The sequence below is a fragment of the Anguilla rostrata genome, chromosome 14 (assembly GCF_018555375.3).
Source record: "Anguilla rostrata isolate EN2019 chromosome 14, ASM1855537v3, whole genome shotgun sequence".
Classification (NCBI taxonomy): domain Eukaryota; kingdom Metazoa; phylum Chordata; class Actinopteri; order Anguilliformes; family Anguillidae; genus Anguilla; species Anguilla rostrata.
The window spans coordinates 15,070,545-15,091,235 of record NC_057946.1 but is presented as its reverse complement, the minus strand read 5'-3'; the positions used below and the strand labels follow the sequence as shown (position 1 = coordinate 15,091,235).

Below are 20,691 nucleotides of genomic sequence, written 5' to 3'. Positions count from 1 at the left end.
CATAAATAAAAATAAATAAATAAATAAATAAATAAATAAATAGATCCTTTCACATTAGAAACGCAAGTGAAAAATATGCCTGACCAGTTTGTCATAAATTCATCTCGAAAATGAAATTTGTGCAAGGCAAAATTCTAAAAATAATGCACAATTGAAAAGAGTAAATAAGGGAAAACTGGTACAATAGAAGAAGGCTGCATATCTTTCACATTGTCTTCTCTCTTTCGCATTGCTCCAGTGTTAAAGAGGTGTGATGCTGGCAGGCTGTCCCTCACCTGCACCTGCAAGCAGGCCGAGTCGCAGTGGCTTCCTGTCAGTGCGCTGTGATTATATTAGATTGATTAGAACGCGTTTCATTTAGACAGTGGTCAGGCACACGCTCAGGCCTCAGGAGGAACAGGGGACTGATGTCATCGGAAGGAGCACAGAGTGTCAGCGGTTTGAGGTAAAGGCCATTCTCTCACATGGGGGGTCTTTCATCCCCGCAGATAAAAGCGTGGCTGGCAGAGCCAGTCCAATGGGAAGAGGACAGAGATGCGAAACCTCAAAGCCACCAGGGTCGAGGATCAGGGCTCTGGCAAGGACCAGCTCATTATCTCTGGCTCACAGACCGAGCCAGTCACTACGGAAATACTGCCATGAGACAGAGGGGTTTCGTTTGGCTGGAGAGACCCCCATAACCCACAGACACTCGGAGACAGTAACACTGCTGACCCCTCATGCTTCATCCCCAGTCTGAAAGACTGGTCAGCTAGGCACTCTGTGTTGTGGGGAAAATGCAGACAATAGGACCATTATTCCTTCTGCCAGGAAAGTCACAGCCAAGGAATTAAGGAGAGGTTTTAAGGTGAGAAAGTAAGGCGGTGAGGTTGCCCCACAGAGCCCCTCCGTAATTTTCTAGCCCCCCACCCCCTCATTTTATGTTTGCAGGAGGTCACCAGTAAAGGTCACCATTAGGCCTGCAGGGGTCCTTTACAAGCCCCACAGGGTGCCCTTCGCCTACCTGTCTATGCACCAATTAGCAGAATGTCAGGTTTGTTGTGGCCCCTAATTGCCTCTGAAAGGTCAGATATCAGAAGCCAAGTAGGAGCACATAAATGTGGTGTATGTTATAATATCAGCCAGAGGGCATCAGCCATAACTGCCTTTTCTAACAGATCAGGAGGGTCCCCACAGATATCCCAGCTTCATTTAAAAAATGACCCATCACAGACTTATGTTAGTGAGAAACAGCCTGTCTGAATTTTATGATAATCCAAACTAATCCAATCCACACAAGAGCAGCTAAGTATTACAGTACACTGGTCTATGTGGATGTGTAATCCCATTATAAAAGGCGACAGGGCTTTATTTCAACCTCATTTTGGCTGGAACAAAAATACATAGGGAAAGACTGAACTAAAAGATCTTATAATTAACATGTGTAAATACCTTATCAAAAATAAGTCATCTTTAGTTATACACACCCCAAATTCTGAGAAATGTTATGATAAATAATGCTGCATGTATGGTATTAAGAAATAAGTCATTTTCACCTTCATAACAATGTTACATACTGTATGATACCCTAAAATCATGGTCCAATATATATACTGCGCAGCAGACAAATTTCACATGAATGTGGGAGATAGGACCAGCAGGGAGTGACAGAGAGTCGTGTTCCCACTTTGTGACACGTGCCCTCTTCAGCTGAGTCTGTCACTCGCCAGCTTGTGTGCTGTCACCCGCTCAATGTGGTGGTGTGATAGCAATGGCCATTTCTGCACTCCATTCCTTAATTAAACATTATTAGTCACACACACATGTCCTTTCAGAGGCATTATTGTATTTGAAGGGTGTTATCCAATCCCAGCCCGAGGATAAGCGCGAGATAATTATCACATTAAGACTGCGATGAGGAATGTTCACACTCACTCGGCTTTTCAACAGCTCAGGAGCTGAGCTCAGACTGGAAGTGTCTGACAAAAAGGAAAGGGATAGAATCATCAAAGATGAACATGTGCTATCCGCTCTCCGCAACTAAACAGACACTACAACAGCTGAAACTTGGAGAACGCCATGAACTGTACGACAGTAGTTTTAAGATTTGGCTGCCTCTTCTTTATTTTCACTCTGCTTTTTTCTGTTCTTCCAGGTTCAGCCGATGCATTTCCGTTTCCCCTTTATGTCTGTGTTTATGTCTGCCACAAACATAGTATTGCCCCACGTTCACATCTGTGTTCATGTCTGTCACAAACAGTACTGCCCTACATTTATGTCGGTGTTCAAGTCTGTCACAAACACAGTACTGGCCCACATTTTGTTATCTACAGTCCTACAGCCAAGCAGCCCTATAGTGTCAACATTCAGCAGGAAACATAAAAGCAGGTGGTGCTCACTTGATTTTTTCACAAGAGTCTTGGGGAAAAGTTGGAAAAAATATCTTGAGTGCTGCCAGGGAAAAAAACCATGGGGTGTCTCAAAAGGCAGGCAATATGGATAATAGGAAATAAACATTTCCTGGTCAAGACCCAAAGTGAGAAATCAAAATCAAATAAAACCGCTCCTTAACCAAGGTCTGACAACTACTCATAATAGAAGAGCACAATTCACACAGAGGTAATGTTAATTAATTTTGCACACACGGTGCAAACACTGTGCAGCTGTAAGACTATCGCTGGACAAAAAAATAAAAAAATTAAAAACAGCTGGATAGCAACATTAGGTGCAGACTACTTAGCCAGCCTGAGAGGCTAGAGGTCCAATCAGCTTCTGCGCCCTTGTAAGTGGTGGGCACTTTTCCTTTCTTGCATGATTCCTAATAGGGCATAACGGTATAATCACTGTATTCACTGAGATTCTGTTTTCCCTCAGAAGAGCTGTGTTGTGTTTATAGTACAGGAGGTGATTGGTGGCATGCCTCTGTAACTACAGACAGTATGCAGGGTTAAACTGGGACAGAGGGATGAAAGGTCAAGTGGAAAACAGATGGTGCCTATCATGCATCATATAATCTGAAAAAGCCCTTCGTAAGGGCCTATGGGCAGTCAGAATCATTCAACCCACTCACAGTTGCTGCCAATTTTAGGTTTTGCTAAACTAAGCAAGGTTTCTGAGACAGTCCTTTTAAATTAACAAATGGGGCTTTGGTCATAATCTAGAAAGAAAACACTATCACTGGAATAAGCAGCACTTCAAAAAGATTGGATTGTTCAAGCTGCACTGGCAGGAATTAAAATCTAATTAAAAAGCATAGCTCCTTGACAAATTCTGGAGTCCCTAATGACCTCTAACAATCATCTCCACCACCCTGCAGCTGACAGGCCAGTCTTATTGCAGATAGTGTAGCAAACAGCTGTCATTTTATATGAAAGGACTCAGTGTGTCCAGTCACTATATTAGCATGCCGTTGTTCTTGTGTAATGAACATCTCACTGTAGATCTGTTGTGTCCGTTTCATTAATAAATAAATATGTTTATATAAAATAAGAGTGCCTAGTTTTCCGTTTTTCCTGTGAAACATAGGCGAGAGGACATGACCTGTCATCCTTTATCACCATGCCACCAATACCGAAGACCCTTCAATGCAGACCCCGAAGTAGCTTATGGCCCCCGATAGCTCCCCTTCCTCTCACCTCATTGACGTAGCTCTCCATGAAAGACCCCCGGAACATAGCTGCCATCCAGTCACAGCTGGAGATCAGGAGGGGCTTGTGGGCGGGGAGGTAGCCATCGTCCAATCGGAACACCACATCTAAAACAACCGGGGGGAAAAGTCACACATCTCGGCGTGTGTCAGAGTCGCGGCTACAGAGGAGAAGACAGACAGACAAACAAACAGACATAGACAGACAGGCAGACAAATAAATAAATAGACAGATAGACAGGTGTAGTGTCTATAAATTAGACAGCAAAAGGGAAAGGGCAAGGGAGAGAAAGACACCGTGGACTACAGTACAAGGAGACAAACAGCTCTGCGGAGGTACTCCATATAGCAAGTAACAGAAACATATAGTAACTACACTACACACAGGTTCATACTGAGAAAACATACAAAGTACTGCAGGCCTGGATCATTGTGCTGGTTCAGGTTATGGTCTATTTATGGTTTTATACATAGTCATTTGTTTTCTCTTCTTGGGACTGGTTATCATATAATCTTTATTCATTCACAAATTGTACTTTGGTTCTGTTAGCATAATTAAGCAGTAGTGCTTTATAGTAATGTTGTGTGTTTACTCACTGGTCTAGGAATGTTATTAGCCAGGTCTGACACTATTGCTCATATTAATCAGGCGAATACATGTATGCCAATACATGGCCTGAAATTACTCTTTTCACAATTTCCTAATCCTTATTATGCTGAGTTTATCATAGGTGTTGTTTCGAACAGCTATGATACAAAAACACAACCCAGGTAATATTTATGGAACCCATTAGCCTTATCTTATCTTATTCAGACAGGTACTGTTGATGAGATTGGTAAAGGGAAAACTGATAAAAGGAGACATATTTCAATCTACCTAAGATATGATACCCTTTAACTCAGTACATCTTTTAGCACCGAAATTTAATGAAGAATGTGCCTGAACAAAAGCACCTGTCCTTTTACAAGGCAATAAGGCAGAAGGACACAGCACAAACACAAAGCACATTCATGGACAAAGATGGTGACAGACAGCTGCGAAACACTGGATCACATGTTCAGAAGTACAAACAAAAAACAGCACAATGTCTGTCATAAAACACTTCTGTTTACCCAAACCAGACACATGAGATTAGCCAAAGCACACACACAATCACAGCTATCAAATGACTTATAACTTCAAATATCAATCAATAAATGCAGGTTTTCAAGAATTTTCATGGCAAATAAAAACTGAGAAAGAGAAGTATATACACAGTAGAGGAGTAAACACAGTCACTCACCACCCATATAAGGGGTGTTAAAATGCTCTTTCTAGAAGGCTGTGCACTTTGTTATTCTCTTTGTTATTCATTAATTACTTCAATCTTGTACTGTTGAAAAAGTTTATGTACATTCCTGGACACTGTTTGAATATCCTTGCCTGTCAATGGCCTTGCTTGACATACTGTGGTGGTTGCAATATTTTTTTAGCAGAATTAGTCATCAGCGCACAAATGAAGTTTGATATCTTCACAGATCAGTGTCTGACCTTCACAGATCATTTCAACAAATAATGCATCTTGCTAAAGGTTGTACACACTGCACGAAAGTGTAATGGGTTCTAGGAATCACACAGGTGTAAATAAATATACCGTATCTTATAAAAATTAAGCAAGTCAGGTAGGCAAATCGTGCGGAACAGAGACCACCATGAACATTGTCATCGATGAAATAGGTATCACTTGCTTTATCCATTTGGACATGTGGACAAAGGAAGTGTATCCAGATTTTCCAAGAAAATAGCAGTGAAAAGTCCATTGATGTGAGAATGGAGCACGTAGAATAGGATGCTGCTAGCCCTCTTCATGAAATCAGCCAATTGATACCGTGAACTATAAATAATGCACGAGCAGCTCTATTACTATGATATAGCAGCAAAAAATTCATTTGAAATGCAAGATCATAAAATTACAAACACAGGCTATACAAAAGCAAACATATTAATGGAAATTATGAAATGGAAAGGCTTGTATTGCAGTGAAATGCATTACAAAATTCATACAACACTGCCAGTGCCATCCAGGATTTTTTTTATGATCCAAATCTGGTATGTAACAAGTTTCCTGTCAGGGGCAACCATCTCCAAGACAACCAACACAGCAGCACAATAATATTTTGCATCTCAACACACCCACGTTGCTATATAATGCTACATTAACTGCAGAAGTTGTTGTAGTTGAGCAATGCAAACAGACTTGATTGAACTGATCATTCATAAGCAAATTATACAAGTTAAAAAACATTCAGAACAGTGCTTGAAAACAGTGATTGAAAACACTCAAGCATTATGGGTGATGAGTAAGGGAGAGACTACATGGCTTGGACATACAATATTATGCAATGGAGAGGCACACAGAAGCAAGTGAGAGATGTAAGGAGCATAAATTAGAAGAGAGAGGACAGCAGGTCCAGGCCATACCAGCAAAGGTGCCCTTGTTGAGGCACTCCTTGATGCGGTTGGCCCGTCGCACGTGAAAGGCCTTGGTGATCTCCTGGTTCATAAAGCTCTCATGATTCAGCACATTGGCCACCATCATACGCAGGTCAAAAACCTCCAGCAGCTCAGCTATGGTGGCGACCTGCATGAGATCCCCCCTACTCTCGTCTAGACTACCGGTGTAGAGGTACTGCAGCACCGCCTAATGGTGTGAGAGAGAAAATGCAATCAGCACAGGTAAAGTTGTTTTGAAACACATAGTGGATGTAAACTATAACAAAAGGTTTAACAAAGACAATTACATTTTTATCATAATTCTAAACAAATTAAAACTGAATGATACTTCTTTTCTTCTTTTTCTCAGGCTTACCTGGAAGGGTCTTTTCTGAATCAGGCCATCCATGGACACCACAGTCATGAGCCTGGGTCTCCCAGTCACGGGGTCCTCTACATGCTCCAGACACACGCTGAGGAAGCCACGCCCCCACCCTGTGAGCGCCCGGCCAGCGTCTAAAGACCCAACTTCACACTCACTCCGAGCCGGGATGGCATTATCACTCTGTGAAGTTCTCAAAGAGCCCTGCTGGAGCAAGAGGGGCCGTTTGGGCCCCTGAGACCCCATCTCGCCATCTTTGTCAATGTCCAAGCTCTTTGTGCGGCCTGCTTGCTCTTTTGCCCCCCTCCTGCTCTGCTCCTCCTCCTCATCTACCTCTCCATCTTCCGCATCCCCCCGGCTGCCCCCCAAGCTCTCCAGGTCTAACGTGAACAGGTCGTAGAATTTGGAGCAGGAAGTGGCCAGGTAGACCTTGTGTGCGAAGACGCGGGTGGCGCCGCCCTGGAGGAGGAACAGGACATCGGCACAGAGGGGCCGACAGAAGAGGGAGTCGGGCCCTTCACCGTCGATGGCGGGGGGGTCTGGTATGCCCACCACGGGTCGGGGCGGGCGCGGGGGGAGGAAAGGAGCCTGCAGCAGGGGCCGCTGCACCTTCTTCAGATGGGACTTCCAGAACTGCAGGTGCCGGCGGGAGATGAGCGCGGCACGGATGGCATTGTCGAAGACGTCCTTCACCCCAAACTGCGCCACAATGCTGGTCTCGTAGTACGGGATGCCCAGCTCCTTGGCAACCTCATGGCCTCGTTCTGGGTGCAGAATGTCAGTGGGCTTAATGGGCCTATAGACAGGGGAGGGAGGGGATGAAAGGTATGCAGAACAGAATGTGGGCAGCATCCTAATGTACCATTTAGAGGGGCACATATAAGCGGGTATGTATCTGTGTGTGTTTCTCAGTTGTGCAATCCTCTGCTGATTCTGTCCATCTGGTGCTTGCTAGCTCCCGCACCACTAGCGTGGGGACGTACTTAGCCAGTGGTCGCCGGGCGCGGTTCACGGCGTCCAGGTCAGCGTAGCGCAGGTCCAACTGGCAGCCCACCAGGATGATGGGGGTGCGGGGACAGAAGTGCTTGATCTCCGGAAACCACATGGTACGGACATGGCGCAGGGAGTTGGGATTAGCCAGGGAAAAGCACAGCACGACCACATCCGACCTGCCAAAACAGTGCAGGCAGACATGTGATAACGCTGGCCCACAGGGAGAGGAGTGCACGGTGGGAGAGTGCCATGTGTGCCCTGTGTCCAAACGCAAGCTCTGCAACTCCAGCCAGAGTTACTCGCCAGAGTAAGCCTGGAGAAACAGCTTTGAGATTAAGCACAGAACAATCAAGATAAAAACCTGGTCTGTGAGTGGGAAGTATGATTTACAAAAAGGTGCAGTTAGAAAAGGGTGGCTGTTAACAAAGAAAAAAAAACATGATTTGTCTGTCCTTATCAAAAGACGTCTGTGTACGTGAACATCTGAACGTTGGATTTAAAGTGCGCCAGAGATAAAACTGTCCCAGTCTGTCAGTTCATAAGCACAATGAGATTTAATCATTAACTACTCGCTGTTACAAATAATAAATATGCACCAAACCAAAAACCAAAGGACAAAGGTGACTTCAGTTATGAGCATGTTTTTAGATTTGTTCAAACACCTGATCAACATAGCATTTTTGTTAAATCTGTTTTACTGTAGTTCAAACTATGGGGACCTACTTTAGAGAGATTCACTGAAAAACACGCACTTACTGAAGCCGTATTTTTCACTTTGCATTCCCCCTCAAATGGATTTTGTGACCTAGCAGACCTGGTTTTGACAGCAGGGATATGAAAAGTTTAAAGGTCAATGATAAGAGTGACCGGTCAGGCAGTGACGTGTGAAGGGTGCAGATATAACACATGTACACAGCTTGCTTAGCTTCTTCACATCTTACTGCCTGAGTAATACGTGCACTGCGGTGCAGTGACATCATGCAGAGTCATCAAGAAAGACATACACAAACCTATAAACCCATTTACTGTATGTAGCCTCAAAATAACCAACTGAGTAGCTCATTCAGTAAAGCCTCTCACACAGTACAGCCTTGACAATATTTGTCATTAGTCAACTATGGAACAGGAGTTCATAGAGGCAGGTGAAAACAGACTTCATAGTATCAGGGGTGTGCTGGGTTTAAGTTGGTCCAGGATTCCTTCCAATGACATATTAAGTGCTCACAGGCAACTAGCGCCACTAGCACTCCTGTGTGGCCTGTGGTGGGTATAAGCGTAATTTTGCTTAATGGAACATCAGGGGGGTGTTCCTGTTGCAGTGTTCTCTGCATGGATGTGCACAGTATAGAACTGCCCTATTGGATCATTGATAATACATGTGCTTTGACACAGTCAAATGGGAAAGGGCAGTTCGCAGCATAGGCAGTAGGTTGAAGGTTCAAATCTAAGAGTGACTGAGGGTTCTTGCAGTCAGCAATCAGCCAGAATGGCAAATGCGCAGGAATCTGTGCAATGACACTAATGTGGACCAGCAGACACAATGCCGAGCAGCGCGGCTACATGAAAAAGCAAAGCTACTCTCGGGAGGGATAAAGACTCCGGATCCCATGCCTTGCTTCCATGACAACAGCATGATGATGGCTGTGATGAAGTTATGTTCTGGCGTTTGCTGTGCTGGGGGGCTGTGTCTCACCTGCAGATGCATGCTGGCTCTGCATCACTGAGCTGGCTACAGACAGCGCTCTGTCTCAGATTACGGTACACTAACATGGCCCTCGGGGCCCATCTGTGCGGGAAAGGGCGGGCCGGGGCAAAGCCATGACCCAGCAGTCAAACAGAGCAGTGCTGTGTGATTATGCTTTTAGTGACCTCACACTAAGCTCCTGTTTGAACACCGCTGCAGAGTAAGGCCTGGGTGGGTTATGCAGCCCTGGTCATGGTCATAGGGCCATGTCACCTGCAGAGGGTGACAGCTCTCCATTTTTCCAGTGTCAGGTCTCTTTGAAGCCTGCATCTGGGCCGACTGGTAGAGGGTGACGACCTCAGCTGCTATTAAGACTGATGACCCGCATTTTGCTTTCAATCACATCTGTTCCCTCTGCTGATGCCACCGCTTTCCTCTCACCGCTGTTGCATCACCAGACCATTATTCAGCCCAGGGGGATTAGGCCCATAACAAAGCCCTGGACCAGCAGACAAACCGCATGAACTCACTTCAAACAACAACCCAGACGGGCCCTTAATGTGTGCGGCCGTGCGGGACTCTTCTGACCTGCCGTAGGCGAAGCGCCGGTCTTTGTGGTGGTCCCCAAAGGTGTCCCAGAGCCGCAGAGAGACGCTCACCTCGTCCACCACATCCCTCGACCTCTCCAGGACCTGCGGAGGCACAGACAGCCAATCAGAGCGCTCGTGGCGGCAGGAGACACGCGCCTGGCGGAAGTCGGCGTGGGCCGGCCCTCACCTCCTGGCACACGCGGTACTGGTCGATGGCCCAGACAGTTGGCACGTGGGTGGCTAGCAGCTGGTACTGCGTGAGCGTGGCGTTGCAGGCGCGGGCGCAGATCAGCCGGGTCTTGCCTGCCGCATTATCCCCCACCACCACGCATTTTATTGTCTCGACGTTGGGCCGCTCATAATCTGTGTCTATATCCATGGAGAGGGCCCTAAAGCAGACAGGGAGAGGCCAATATAAAGCACACAGAGAGACACACATCACAGTATATAGTGCACTATAATCACATACTGAACACAAAAAAGCAGTGAGGTACAATCACAAATAGCCAAATCAACAGCACGGATATTGCAAGAATCACATTTTGTATCTCAGTTTTAGTGTTTCAATATGCTTTACCGTGGCTATTATAGCACCCTTTGGGGGTTTCTGGTCTAAAGCAAGAAAACGCACTTCAAGTAACTCAAAACCAGCTTAAAAACACCGACTAATGCCCATACAGCAAGTACATTTACACTATCAGGTTAAAATATCACATGGTTTAACACTGAACATTTTCCTGTGCCTTCCATGGTGCTCGTGGTCATCCTCCAGTGGGTGGCTGCCGGTTGTGGGCACAGCCTTCCCTCAGGCATCTGGACCACGTACTGAAAGGCTATTTATGCTGGAGAGGGAAGCGTGGGAGCTGCCAGATTTATATGGTCCCCAGCTTCGAATGCAAATCTTCCCCTCGCAGAGCCCTCACTGTGCTGTTGACTGATATGCAGCCTCTAATGATAATTAGGGATCACTCCAACCTTTCAATAAGCAGTCACTTTGATCCTGGGAGTTTATTCGGGATGATTGCCTATTATTTCTGTCCAAACAGACGGAGGTTTAAAAGCCCGTTTTCTGTGCAAATTAAAAGCTGTCTGTTAGCAGTGCCGAATTTCAGGGAACTTCAACATAGACAAAAACATCACAGAACAAGTAGGCGTTGACCTGACCTCATATGTGTGTAACATATTGTAACAAATCCAAAATATTAACTGCTACTAAAGGGTAAATGCTAATTGCAAGATTGCACAAAAAGGCAAACTTTTTTGAGACATTTCCTCTTTTGACCCCTCTTCTGAGCACTCTACTGTGCTTTTATGTTAAGGAACAAACGTGCTAGAGATTAATGACCTAACATGACACATTACACACCAGATGACAGGTTTATTGACATCAGCATTCTAAACAATCTGAGCAGGCAACTGCTCAAATGTTTACTCTAATTATGAGAACCTGCCACTTGACTGAATATGTATTCAGCGAAGCAGTTAAACTCCTTCACTGCTTTAAAGTCCAACATCGAACTAAGATGGGCATTACCTTCTGAAACAGCAATAAAAAATGACCAAAAAAGCACAGATTATGAGTAAGAAAAGTGTGTACATGTGAACACACACATACACATACACACCTACACACACTCACTCACACACACACAAACACATTCCAGAAAATATTCCACATACCTCTATTAATTTATATATCATAGTCAGAACTCTCATCGGCCCTCCACAATCCAAGTCAGCAAGTAAATTTACACAGTATGTGAAAGGAGCCCTACCTTCAAAGACTATTTTTTCAGTTCACTGTGTATAAAACCTGGACCTTGATGTTTGCCAGCAGGAGCACAGGGAAAATAAGGTGAGGAACGGTCCCTGTATAATTAGTACTCTTCTATTATCAGTTAAAGGGGTGGGGTCCTCTGCACACCAAACTGCCTGTCAGCACTGCTGGGAGGGAACACCTATTGAGTTACTTCATTTATGTACTATCACAGAGTACATTTCACAACAGTCACCTGTACAGAATTGTCAGAACAGAACAGCAATAACCAGCAGTCTGTAAAGAGAGATCAATTTGAAATACTCAAATCTATTCAAATCATATGAACCAGGGAAAGACAAGTCTGATACTCTCCAGACAAAAAGATGACGTGTTCTTTCTAAAGCTTGGGCTGACACCAATGGACATCTTTGCTTATATTAGGATATACAGGCCTACTGTCTTCAGTATGACGGGCGATTTAGATCCCTTTTCCCGACTAAATATGAATGCAGCCCACACTTGCAAAGAATTTGCTGCAGAAAAGGAGAAGTACGCTTGTGAAAGCACCTCATTAGACCCGTGTCCTGCAGTTTCATGTAGACACAAATAAGTCAGCAACACTCAACTTTTCTCATTGTGTCATTCACAGAGACAGCCTGGACACAAAACATGAATGTGCTTCTGAAGGTATCAAGAGAGGTAAAAGAGAGTATTGCACAGTAGATTGCAGACAATGGGCAGCCACTGTTACTCCGGGCATTCTCCTGCCAACCCACTCCCACCACACTTGTAACCAGTTATTTCTCCACTCTGCTCACTGAACAGTACTGTATTGTGGATCTCTCAGCAGCGCCCCCTGCCCTGTCTGTTTCCTCTATGCTCAGCTGAGATATAAGGTAGACCACAGGCTGCAGGAGAGCTCCTTCAGGCACCCCCGCCCCCATTCCCCACTCCCTGAGTTAAGCAACGGCTCCTGCAGCGAACAGAGTGGCCTGGCCGTAGCGATACGCAAGCAGGACCCCTCTTCCTCCCAAGCAGGTGTGCACCCTGACCCTGATGCACATCTGCCTGCCTGTGTCACCCCAGGATGCTCCCCCGCCATCACGCAGTCATATCCTGAACAGTATGTTAGGAAGTCCCTTAAATTACCCACATTAGTCTAGGTCTGGCTGTGGTTTTTGATGTTGAAGTAAAGTGCCCTCCTAGTCCTTGCTGTGAATTTTGTCTCTCAGAATTTCACATCCTGCTTCTCAAACTGTTTTTTCTGCGTGTGTGTGTATGTGTGTGTGTGAGGATGGGCATGTGTGTTTGTGTGTGTGTGTGTGTGTGTGTGTCAAAGCGTGTGTACACAGTGTTTGTGTGCATGTCTGTCTGTGTATTTGAATTGCTGTGTCTCTGTGAGTGGAGAGTATGTGAGCGACTGCATACATGTATGTGGTTTGTGAAGCACTGAGACTGTTTGCTGTAGCTGCCACAGGCATAGCAAGCACAGACTCGTTATGTAACCCAGTCTCCAGCCTGCCAGTAAATAGGACCAGGGAATGAGCAGCACAGAATGCTGATGCACAGAGCATCCTCCAGCACAGATCAGACTGCACTGGCATCACAGCTCACCAGCGGCTCACAGGAAACCTTAAAGAGTATCATGCCATGTCCGTGCTTGGAGATGAGCCATCAAAAGCCAGAGCTGTAGACAGACTGTGCGAGAATTCAAGGCTAGGCCAGAGAGGTTCTGTGTTTGCCTTACTGTCCCAGATTCCCATCCAGGCCAGAGCAGACAGGAAAAGAGGGAAGAAAGGTGGAGCTGAGGAATGACTCATTCCTGCTGCTAACTCCAGACAGGGAGATCCTGGGCTGTGTATTACCCCTGGAGTTGTGCCTGGGGAAACGCATGCAACAGCAGCTGGGTGTGCTGCACCAATTACCAAAGGCTGCACTGCAGACATCCTTCATCCTTTCTGCCAGACATCAACATCACCTTATCACCTTGACATATAAAGGGGAACATGCAGTAAGAACTGAAGTCTGATCATGGCATTAGGTCGTTCTGCTCATCACAACATGCTAATTTGCCAGAGTACATCCAGCACTGTGTGCAGCCTGGTCTCGAACACTCCAGTTCTATATACAATGGATCACATTTATCAATATTTTTGTAAAACCGTGTGTAAATTTACACATAAACAAAAAAAAAAACTAACAAATTCCATCGGATTTACCAAACATGCATAGATAAATCATTTTTTTTGCATCCACGTATGTATGTTAATAAATATTAATCAATCGGTAATGAAAAACATGTTCACAGAACTTGCGATTAGCATAAATTGACGCCCCTAAAATACCCATAATTTATACAGGATATGTATATATATATATATAGAGAGAGAGAGAGAGAGGAGCTCAGAATTCCATTGCAGGCAATTTGAAGTGATGGCCGAGAAAAGAGAAAGAATAAAAAACTTCTCTGTCGCAGTCCCCTTTATACCAGCAAATACGTTTGTTTAAAACATGATTTTCCTCACAGCATGACCATTAATAAATCAGGACAAATGGATTTGATAAACTGATAGATTTTTATTTTTATTTTTTTAAAGGTACTAGGCACTTCATAAACCTTTGCCAAGATTCCCAAAACTCTGTCCACATTGAGTCCTAGATGCAGGCGCTCCTCTGGCCCAAGAGTGTACTTTAATTTACATAATAATTTATATGTATAATTTATTCCAATAATATGGCTGCTCTTCTTTTAATCAAAATAAAAGATGAATGAATGGAATAATAAAAGCACAAGTGCACAAAACAAGCTTTACAGCCATGTTTCTTTTATTTACGCCCAGAATATGAACAGTTTAGAGCACTCAAGAAATCTGTTCAGATCTTATGAACAATCAGACATACGAGAACTTTGAAAAATCCCAAATTGTTTGCGTAAATGCATTATGAAAGATTTATGATCACCTTGCATTTGATAATTGAGGCTCTATCTCTATTCAACCTTCATCACCGAAGGGGCAAGTGCAAGCTTGTTTCAGCTCTGAATCACATAGGACTAGAATTTTATATAGTTCATAATTTTACTTCAAATACATTCCATTTAATTTATGTTTCCTTAATTAAATTCCTGTATGCATTTCCTCTATTGTTTGTGAAAGTTACTTCACACAGCATTTGATTGTACTTGTTACTCAACAGTGTATATAATAGTGCATTTTGGACCAGTTGGACAAATTAGACAACTGGACACCCCCGTGCTGTAATACAATAAGGGGGGGGGGGGCAACTCAAGTGAGGATGGGTGATAATGGACAAAATTCCTCACTGAGTACAGAACAGCGTTCAATCTGTACCTGCTCATCAACACTCCAATGCCCTGGAGAAATTCTAACTTCAAAGGAAAACACTATCCCATTCCAGAGATACTAGACATAAAACAGATGTTCCCAGCAGCATTTCACAACAGCACCTGAGGTTTCTGTTAAATGAACAATTAAGAGAGTGACAATCACATTTGTTCATGCACAAATCTGAACAAAGAGTCTTTTCTTCACATTTATAGAAAAAGGAACCGCTGGATATGGTAACACCAACAAAATGTTTCACATCACTTTTCATTAAAAATGCTACTGTAAAAATATCACTGTTCAATTATAGCTCTTGCTCTCAGGCTGAAAAGTAGCTTGAAGTCCAAGAATCAACTGGCATGGCAACTGGCAAGAGGGCATGGATAGATATTTCTAGTTTAAACTCACTGCACATTTCACAAGTCATACAGTGGCAGTTCATTTGTGTACTGCTAGACATCAGGCTAGTTTTTATTCAGCATTTCCATCCAACACATGACAGCAACATTCATGAACACTGATGCTGACACTGATTTGTCTTCCAACGCACTTTGCTTTGGGAAAATAGTTTGCTACTGACACATAATTTGCCTGGAACTAAAATTGCATGCGTGTGTGTGTGTGTTCCTACCCCAAAGCCCAAATTTGGTGCTTTTTTGATTGTCACCTCTAGAAGTGATGCACACTTATGTTAACTTGTTAGATGATTTATACAGGACAATACCCTACTGTGGGCACAGTGATGCCTGTAAATCAAGTGATACTGCCATTTAAATACTGGGTCACCTAGCCTTATCCCGGGGTAATTTTCAACACGGACATGAGATCATGATAATTGTTTTGATAATATTCTAGAAACAAGTAGACAGGGCGAATGCACAATAGACTGTTTACAGCTAGCCAACTGAAAGGGCTGCGCTGTCTGCGTCTGGAAACGAGCTGCTTTTATAAACAACAGACGGATTATATTTATCTATATTAATGGCATCTCTCTTTTTTTCTCAATGAGCCGCATTGAATCTGCACCAAGTTGTGAATGAATTGGTATTTTAAGCCTGGCAACAGCACGCAAAAGCGTAATCTCTCGCATTGAACGCCCATCCCTCATCGCAGTGAATAGAAGCAGGGAAATTCTGACGGACAAAAGCTCCCAACAGTGCCTGTGTCTCATATCAGAAATGAAAGTAAAATGGCATAATACCCGTTTAGAACTACAATTAAAAAATGTGCACACATGCAATAGTACGCACTGCGCATAGACTTACTGTAATGAAAGTGTCTGGTTTTAGAGCTTGATAGCACAAAAAAAATCCTGCTGTAAAAACATGACTCGTGTCCTGCTAATAAAAGGTTTTCCTACCTTCCAACTGTTCTAGAATTGACCCACATGCCACTCCACCCGCAAGTCACTCCACACTCCAAGACACAACGAGGTGCCGACAGAAACAGTGCGTACAGCGCCCTGGTATGTGCCACCCGAGGCGATGTATTGTTGCAATTCAGCACTCACAAAGCAACATCTCCTTATCTCTCTATTCACCTCTGCGCCGAGCGGTGCAGATTGTCACCTCTGCATATAGACGACTCTCTCCAACTTCCAATATGTGTCAATGCATGTGCCTATACTGAAATTTCCTTACTGTCTAGCCTGTTTGTTAGGCAAATGAGGCTTCAGACACTCCTTTTCCCAGGGACTACTCCTGTGTTTTCATTTCTTGGACGGAGTATCAGTCGACACTCGCATCTTCATCATTTTGCGTCACGATTCCTTTACCGCCCACTTTTCAGAGAGATCACGCGGACACCACGGAGTATTTTTTATTCAACGAATTCTAAACGCTCTGTTTCAGTCGGTCGATATGACACAAGCTATATATCGATCTACTACAGTACGCGGAATGGCTTGATCTTTATGTAAAATATATCGCATTTTATCGGAAACAAGATTTAAAAAAGAAAAAGAAACATAATAAATGTTATCATCCTAGCCATATGTTCCGAAGCAACGCAGCCAGAAGTCGCTTGTTTTCATTGTATAGTTGTAGCCTACAAGTAAAAATTGTTTACTAACACGTAATTTGACAAAGCTGCCCAATAGATAAAATATTTCTTCAGCTTATGGATTCAGATGTGTTTACAAGTTAACCGTCAAAGCATATTTTACGCAAGATGTGTAAGCAAATATATACAGTGCTATAAATAAGTATTTGCCTCCTGATTTCCTCTTATGAATAACAACAATAGTCAATTCAATTTAAATTACCAATTTAATTTTATTTATTGGTTGATTGAGTAACTAAGGGGGAATTACTTTTTTCACACACCGATTCGGGAGTTTTTTTTTTTCTTTCTTTCATTACATGAATAAAGTAAGAATTTATAATATGTGTTTTGCATTTATTTAGGTTCCTTTTGTCTAATATTACATTTTGTAACCTGAAACCTTTAGGTGTGACATATATATGCAATAATAGGGAAATCAGGAAAGGGGCAAATACTTTTTCATAGCACTGTATGTATATATTTAACACATAAATTTAAGTACATTAACCCGTATACACAGGGGGCCCCAGAACCAGGGTTCCAGCTCTATAATGCAGGGTTCCTAAACATTTCCTTCATTTTCTATCGCAGCTCAGTAAGGCATGGAATGCCAATGCCCATCTCTGGCACGCGCCCTGAGAAAGCAATGCCCTCTGGCTCCCTTGGCACCGCCGGAATAGAGCCCAGCAGAATGACGTGGCTACAGTACACGGGGGAGTGGGGAGGAAGGGAGGATGTGGACCTTGGAACAGCTCCCAGCCTGAGCTCACAGGAGGAGTGCACTTCAAACAGAGACCATAGCAACCATGGCCGCCTCCAAACCAGCAAGGCAACCCTTTATTTCTGTGGTTACAGTATTGGCCCAGGAAAGAGGGTCCCAGGGAACAGGCTTCGCCATTTTGCTTTTGCATAGTGGCCTTTGGCTTAGTATCAAGTATCATATTCTCGGTGTGTATATAGTGTGCACATATGTGAAAAAGCACAGTAGCACATGCAATGACACATTGACCCAAACAAGCAGGAATTAATTTCCTACCAAAACCAAGTCAAAAACAGGTATGCCAATTGCAGTAGGTGGGAGGCTAGATATTGCACAGTTGACATAAAATAATGAGCCTACACATTTGGGTGTCTGTGACACTGCCCATCACTTACAATGTGAATTGGGGTGTCAAACAGCCGACAGACCGTGCAGTCAGCACACAGTGTGCTCACTCAAAAAAGCACAGAGCATCCAGCCTGAAAGTGAGCTTGTCGCTGTTAAATCGAGCGGATGCGCCAGCGTTCTGCCCAAGCGCTGGGGGTCTCTGCACCATGACCAGCCCAGTGACAAAGGCCCCCATTCCACCACAGCCATTCACAAAGCTCAGTGCACAACATCCCCAGTTCCCCTCCTCTGCTACCTCCGTAAGCCACCACCGCAAAATCCAGCGAGCACGAGAGAGAGAGAGCGGTTTCAAATGGAGAAGGCTGATCTGACCCTCTCCCTTTATAGGCCAGGCTCACTAGCATTCTCACCAACATTGTATTACTAACATGTATAAAGAATTCACAAGCAACTTCTTCACAAGTGCAATAGTGTCACATTTAGAAATCAAAACTCATTTTATCAAACACTGCCACACATAAAGTGTGTTCTGCATAAAAGGGTAAGGGGCCATTTTGAGAGGAGAGAAAGCTTTGTTTCTGTTACATGTGGCCAGCAGGATGGACTGTCTATAATCAAAAAGAGAGAGATGGTGGATTGGAAAAAGGAAGACAGTTTAGAAATCAAAGAAATTTTTCTCTGTCAAAAAGAGACCTAGTCCACCTCACTGAGACACAGCAATACTACCATAAGTGCTTTTAAAATCAATATTCAGTTGAGTCCTTTCTGCAACCCATGAAACAGCCTGACTGTATTCCACACAGGTTTGAAACAAAGGTACACCACAAATTCCTTGCCCTGAATGCAGGTTTTTGAGGGATGTACGGATGCTCAGATGTTGGTAAATTTGGGGCTTCACCCCTCCGTTATGGAGGTGTGAATAGTAACACACTGCCCTTTTACTGTACAAACACTTACACAATATGGTCATTGTGGCATGTGTTTAGCAATTAGAACCAATCAGCACAAGAAACCAGCAAGGGCAGCATGGAAGGACAGACTGTTCAGAATCAGGGTAACTGACATGTGATGGAAAAGGCACATAACTGTCATGTCATGCAGTAGAACAGTGAGAAAAAAGTGACCTTGAGGCCAGTGGGGGGTTGAGCCCACGTTCACCATAAACAAACTAAACACATGACTGATGGACAATCCACATCATTTTCTATACAGCAGGTACTGTCCCGTCCACCAATAATGCCCCTGAGAGTTGCAGGGTTGAGCTTGGTTGGCCCACATTGTATGACATTTGCTGAAGTGTTCCTGCCGCCTTTGGAGAGAAAATGTCACCCCAATCCATTCTCTAAGCAGGAATAAGCCTTCTTGAATGTGGTGACACATCCCTTCATGGCTCCGTAGGGTCAGGATCTCGGAGCTGAGCTGTTGCTATGCCAAGCACCCTAGTATTTACTTCAACTTGTGAGATCTCCCAAGGGTCTTCTCTTGATGAATGGAATATATGAGGCAGATGATTATAACCCAGGCATGATCCCAACTTGGCTCTCTATAGCACTGAGACAGTCATAAACTGTCTAGCTGCTGTTTAGCTACTAACTCTTTTCCATGAGCACACTAAGGAATGCTGAATTTAGGGGATCTGCTTTCTTGGAGCTGACCAACTCCCTAAAAAAAGTTATTTGCAGTGTCTTTCTATATCAATTAGAATCTCCAAAGTGCAGGAATCAATAGCCGGTAAAAATCCTCAAGGCTGTTCAACAAAAAATATCTTTACGTATCTACAATAATATCTTGTTTTAAGGATATACTAAATTTTTGGGAAATTATCTGGAGAACAACAAAATAATATTTTGTCACTTGTTTTCTCAAACCTCACTCATCCTGAGATAAAAGTGCAAGAGTCATTCACATATGTATAGCCAATATTTAAAAATCCCATAAAGTTTTGGGTATGTAGAAATACACCGTTCATTGTGCTCCCATTGAGTTGCCCTAGTGACTGACTGGCAGCATGTTTATGTATGCATGAAAAAAAAACTTGATAGCTTGCTAATCAAATTCACGGTGTCATCGATAATTTCTGATACATTGACAAGCGGTCCTGGCCCTAGTCAAAACACAAAGGCAGTGCTTCTCAGTACTGCAATACAAAATCCTGAGCTGTCTGCCACCTCCACCACAACACCTCCAGCCTGAATTGGTGCAGTGACTCAACTGGCATATCAGCAATGTTGCTTCAGTGCTCCCAAATTCAGAAACACCCCTCATAAATATGTATTTCAGGTTCTGGGTGGCTCATTAAAACAGGTTCAGCCATATGTTATAACTACTTATGGGTGGTTCATATGAGTGTGTGTGGTGGTTTTGTCTCCATTCCCGCAACCATGACCCATGTCCCACTATATGGGACATGGGCACATATAGTTTCTGACTGCTTTGCTTGCCAAAGATAGATAACACAGTCATAAAGATTGATGTCACACTGCATGATACCACACATTTTAAACTCCTAAAACATGATATAATTTTAGGTTAAGGAATGTGATAATGTAACCTGGTTCTTGCTAGCTAAGCACACTAGAGTGAGGTATGAAAAATTGAATAGAGGAATGCAGGTGCAGGTGCAGGTTTGAAAAGTAAAGAAGTCAACTATCTATTTCGGTTTGTTTGGCCCATATCTTGTTCAAATATCT

At 43.7% G+C, this 20,691-nt stretch overlaps 1 protein-coding gene across 3 annotated transcripts in view; it reads right to left on the bottom strand.

Annotated features, from left to right (window-relative positions):
* The window catches only part of LOC135238982 (rho-related BTB domain-containing protein 2-like), a 35,071-nt gene that overhangs the window by 8,712 nt on the left and 5,668 nt on the right, over positions 1-20,691 (bottom strand). For 2 of the 3 annotated variants that reach the window (XM_064307247.1, XM_064307246.1), the window contains 6 exons: positions 9,935-10,136; positions 9,746-9,849; positions 7,464-7,649; positions 6,475-7,276; positions 6,087-6,306; positions 3,615-3,733 (listed from right to left, as the gene is read on the bottom strand). In XM_064307247.1, coding sequence (XP_064163317.1) covers positions 3,615-3,733; positions 6,087-6,306; positions 6,475-7,276; positions 7,464-7,649; positions 9,746-9,849; positions 9,935-10,126 — 1,623 coding nt within the window. In that variant the 5' untranslated portion in view covers positions 10,127-10,136. Of the gene's footprint in view, positions 1-3,614; positions 3,734-6,086; positions 6,307-6,474; positions 7,277-7,463; positions 7,650-9,745; positions 9,850-9,934; positions 10,137-16,210; positions 16,385-20,691 lie in introns of those variants that run through there. The other variant, XM_064307245.1, reaches the window with a different exon arrangement.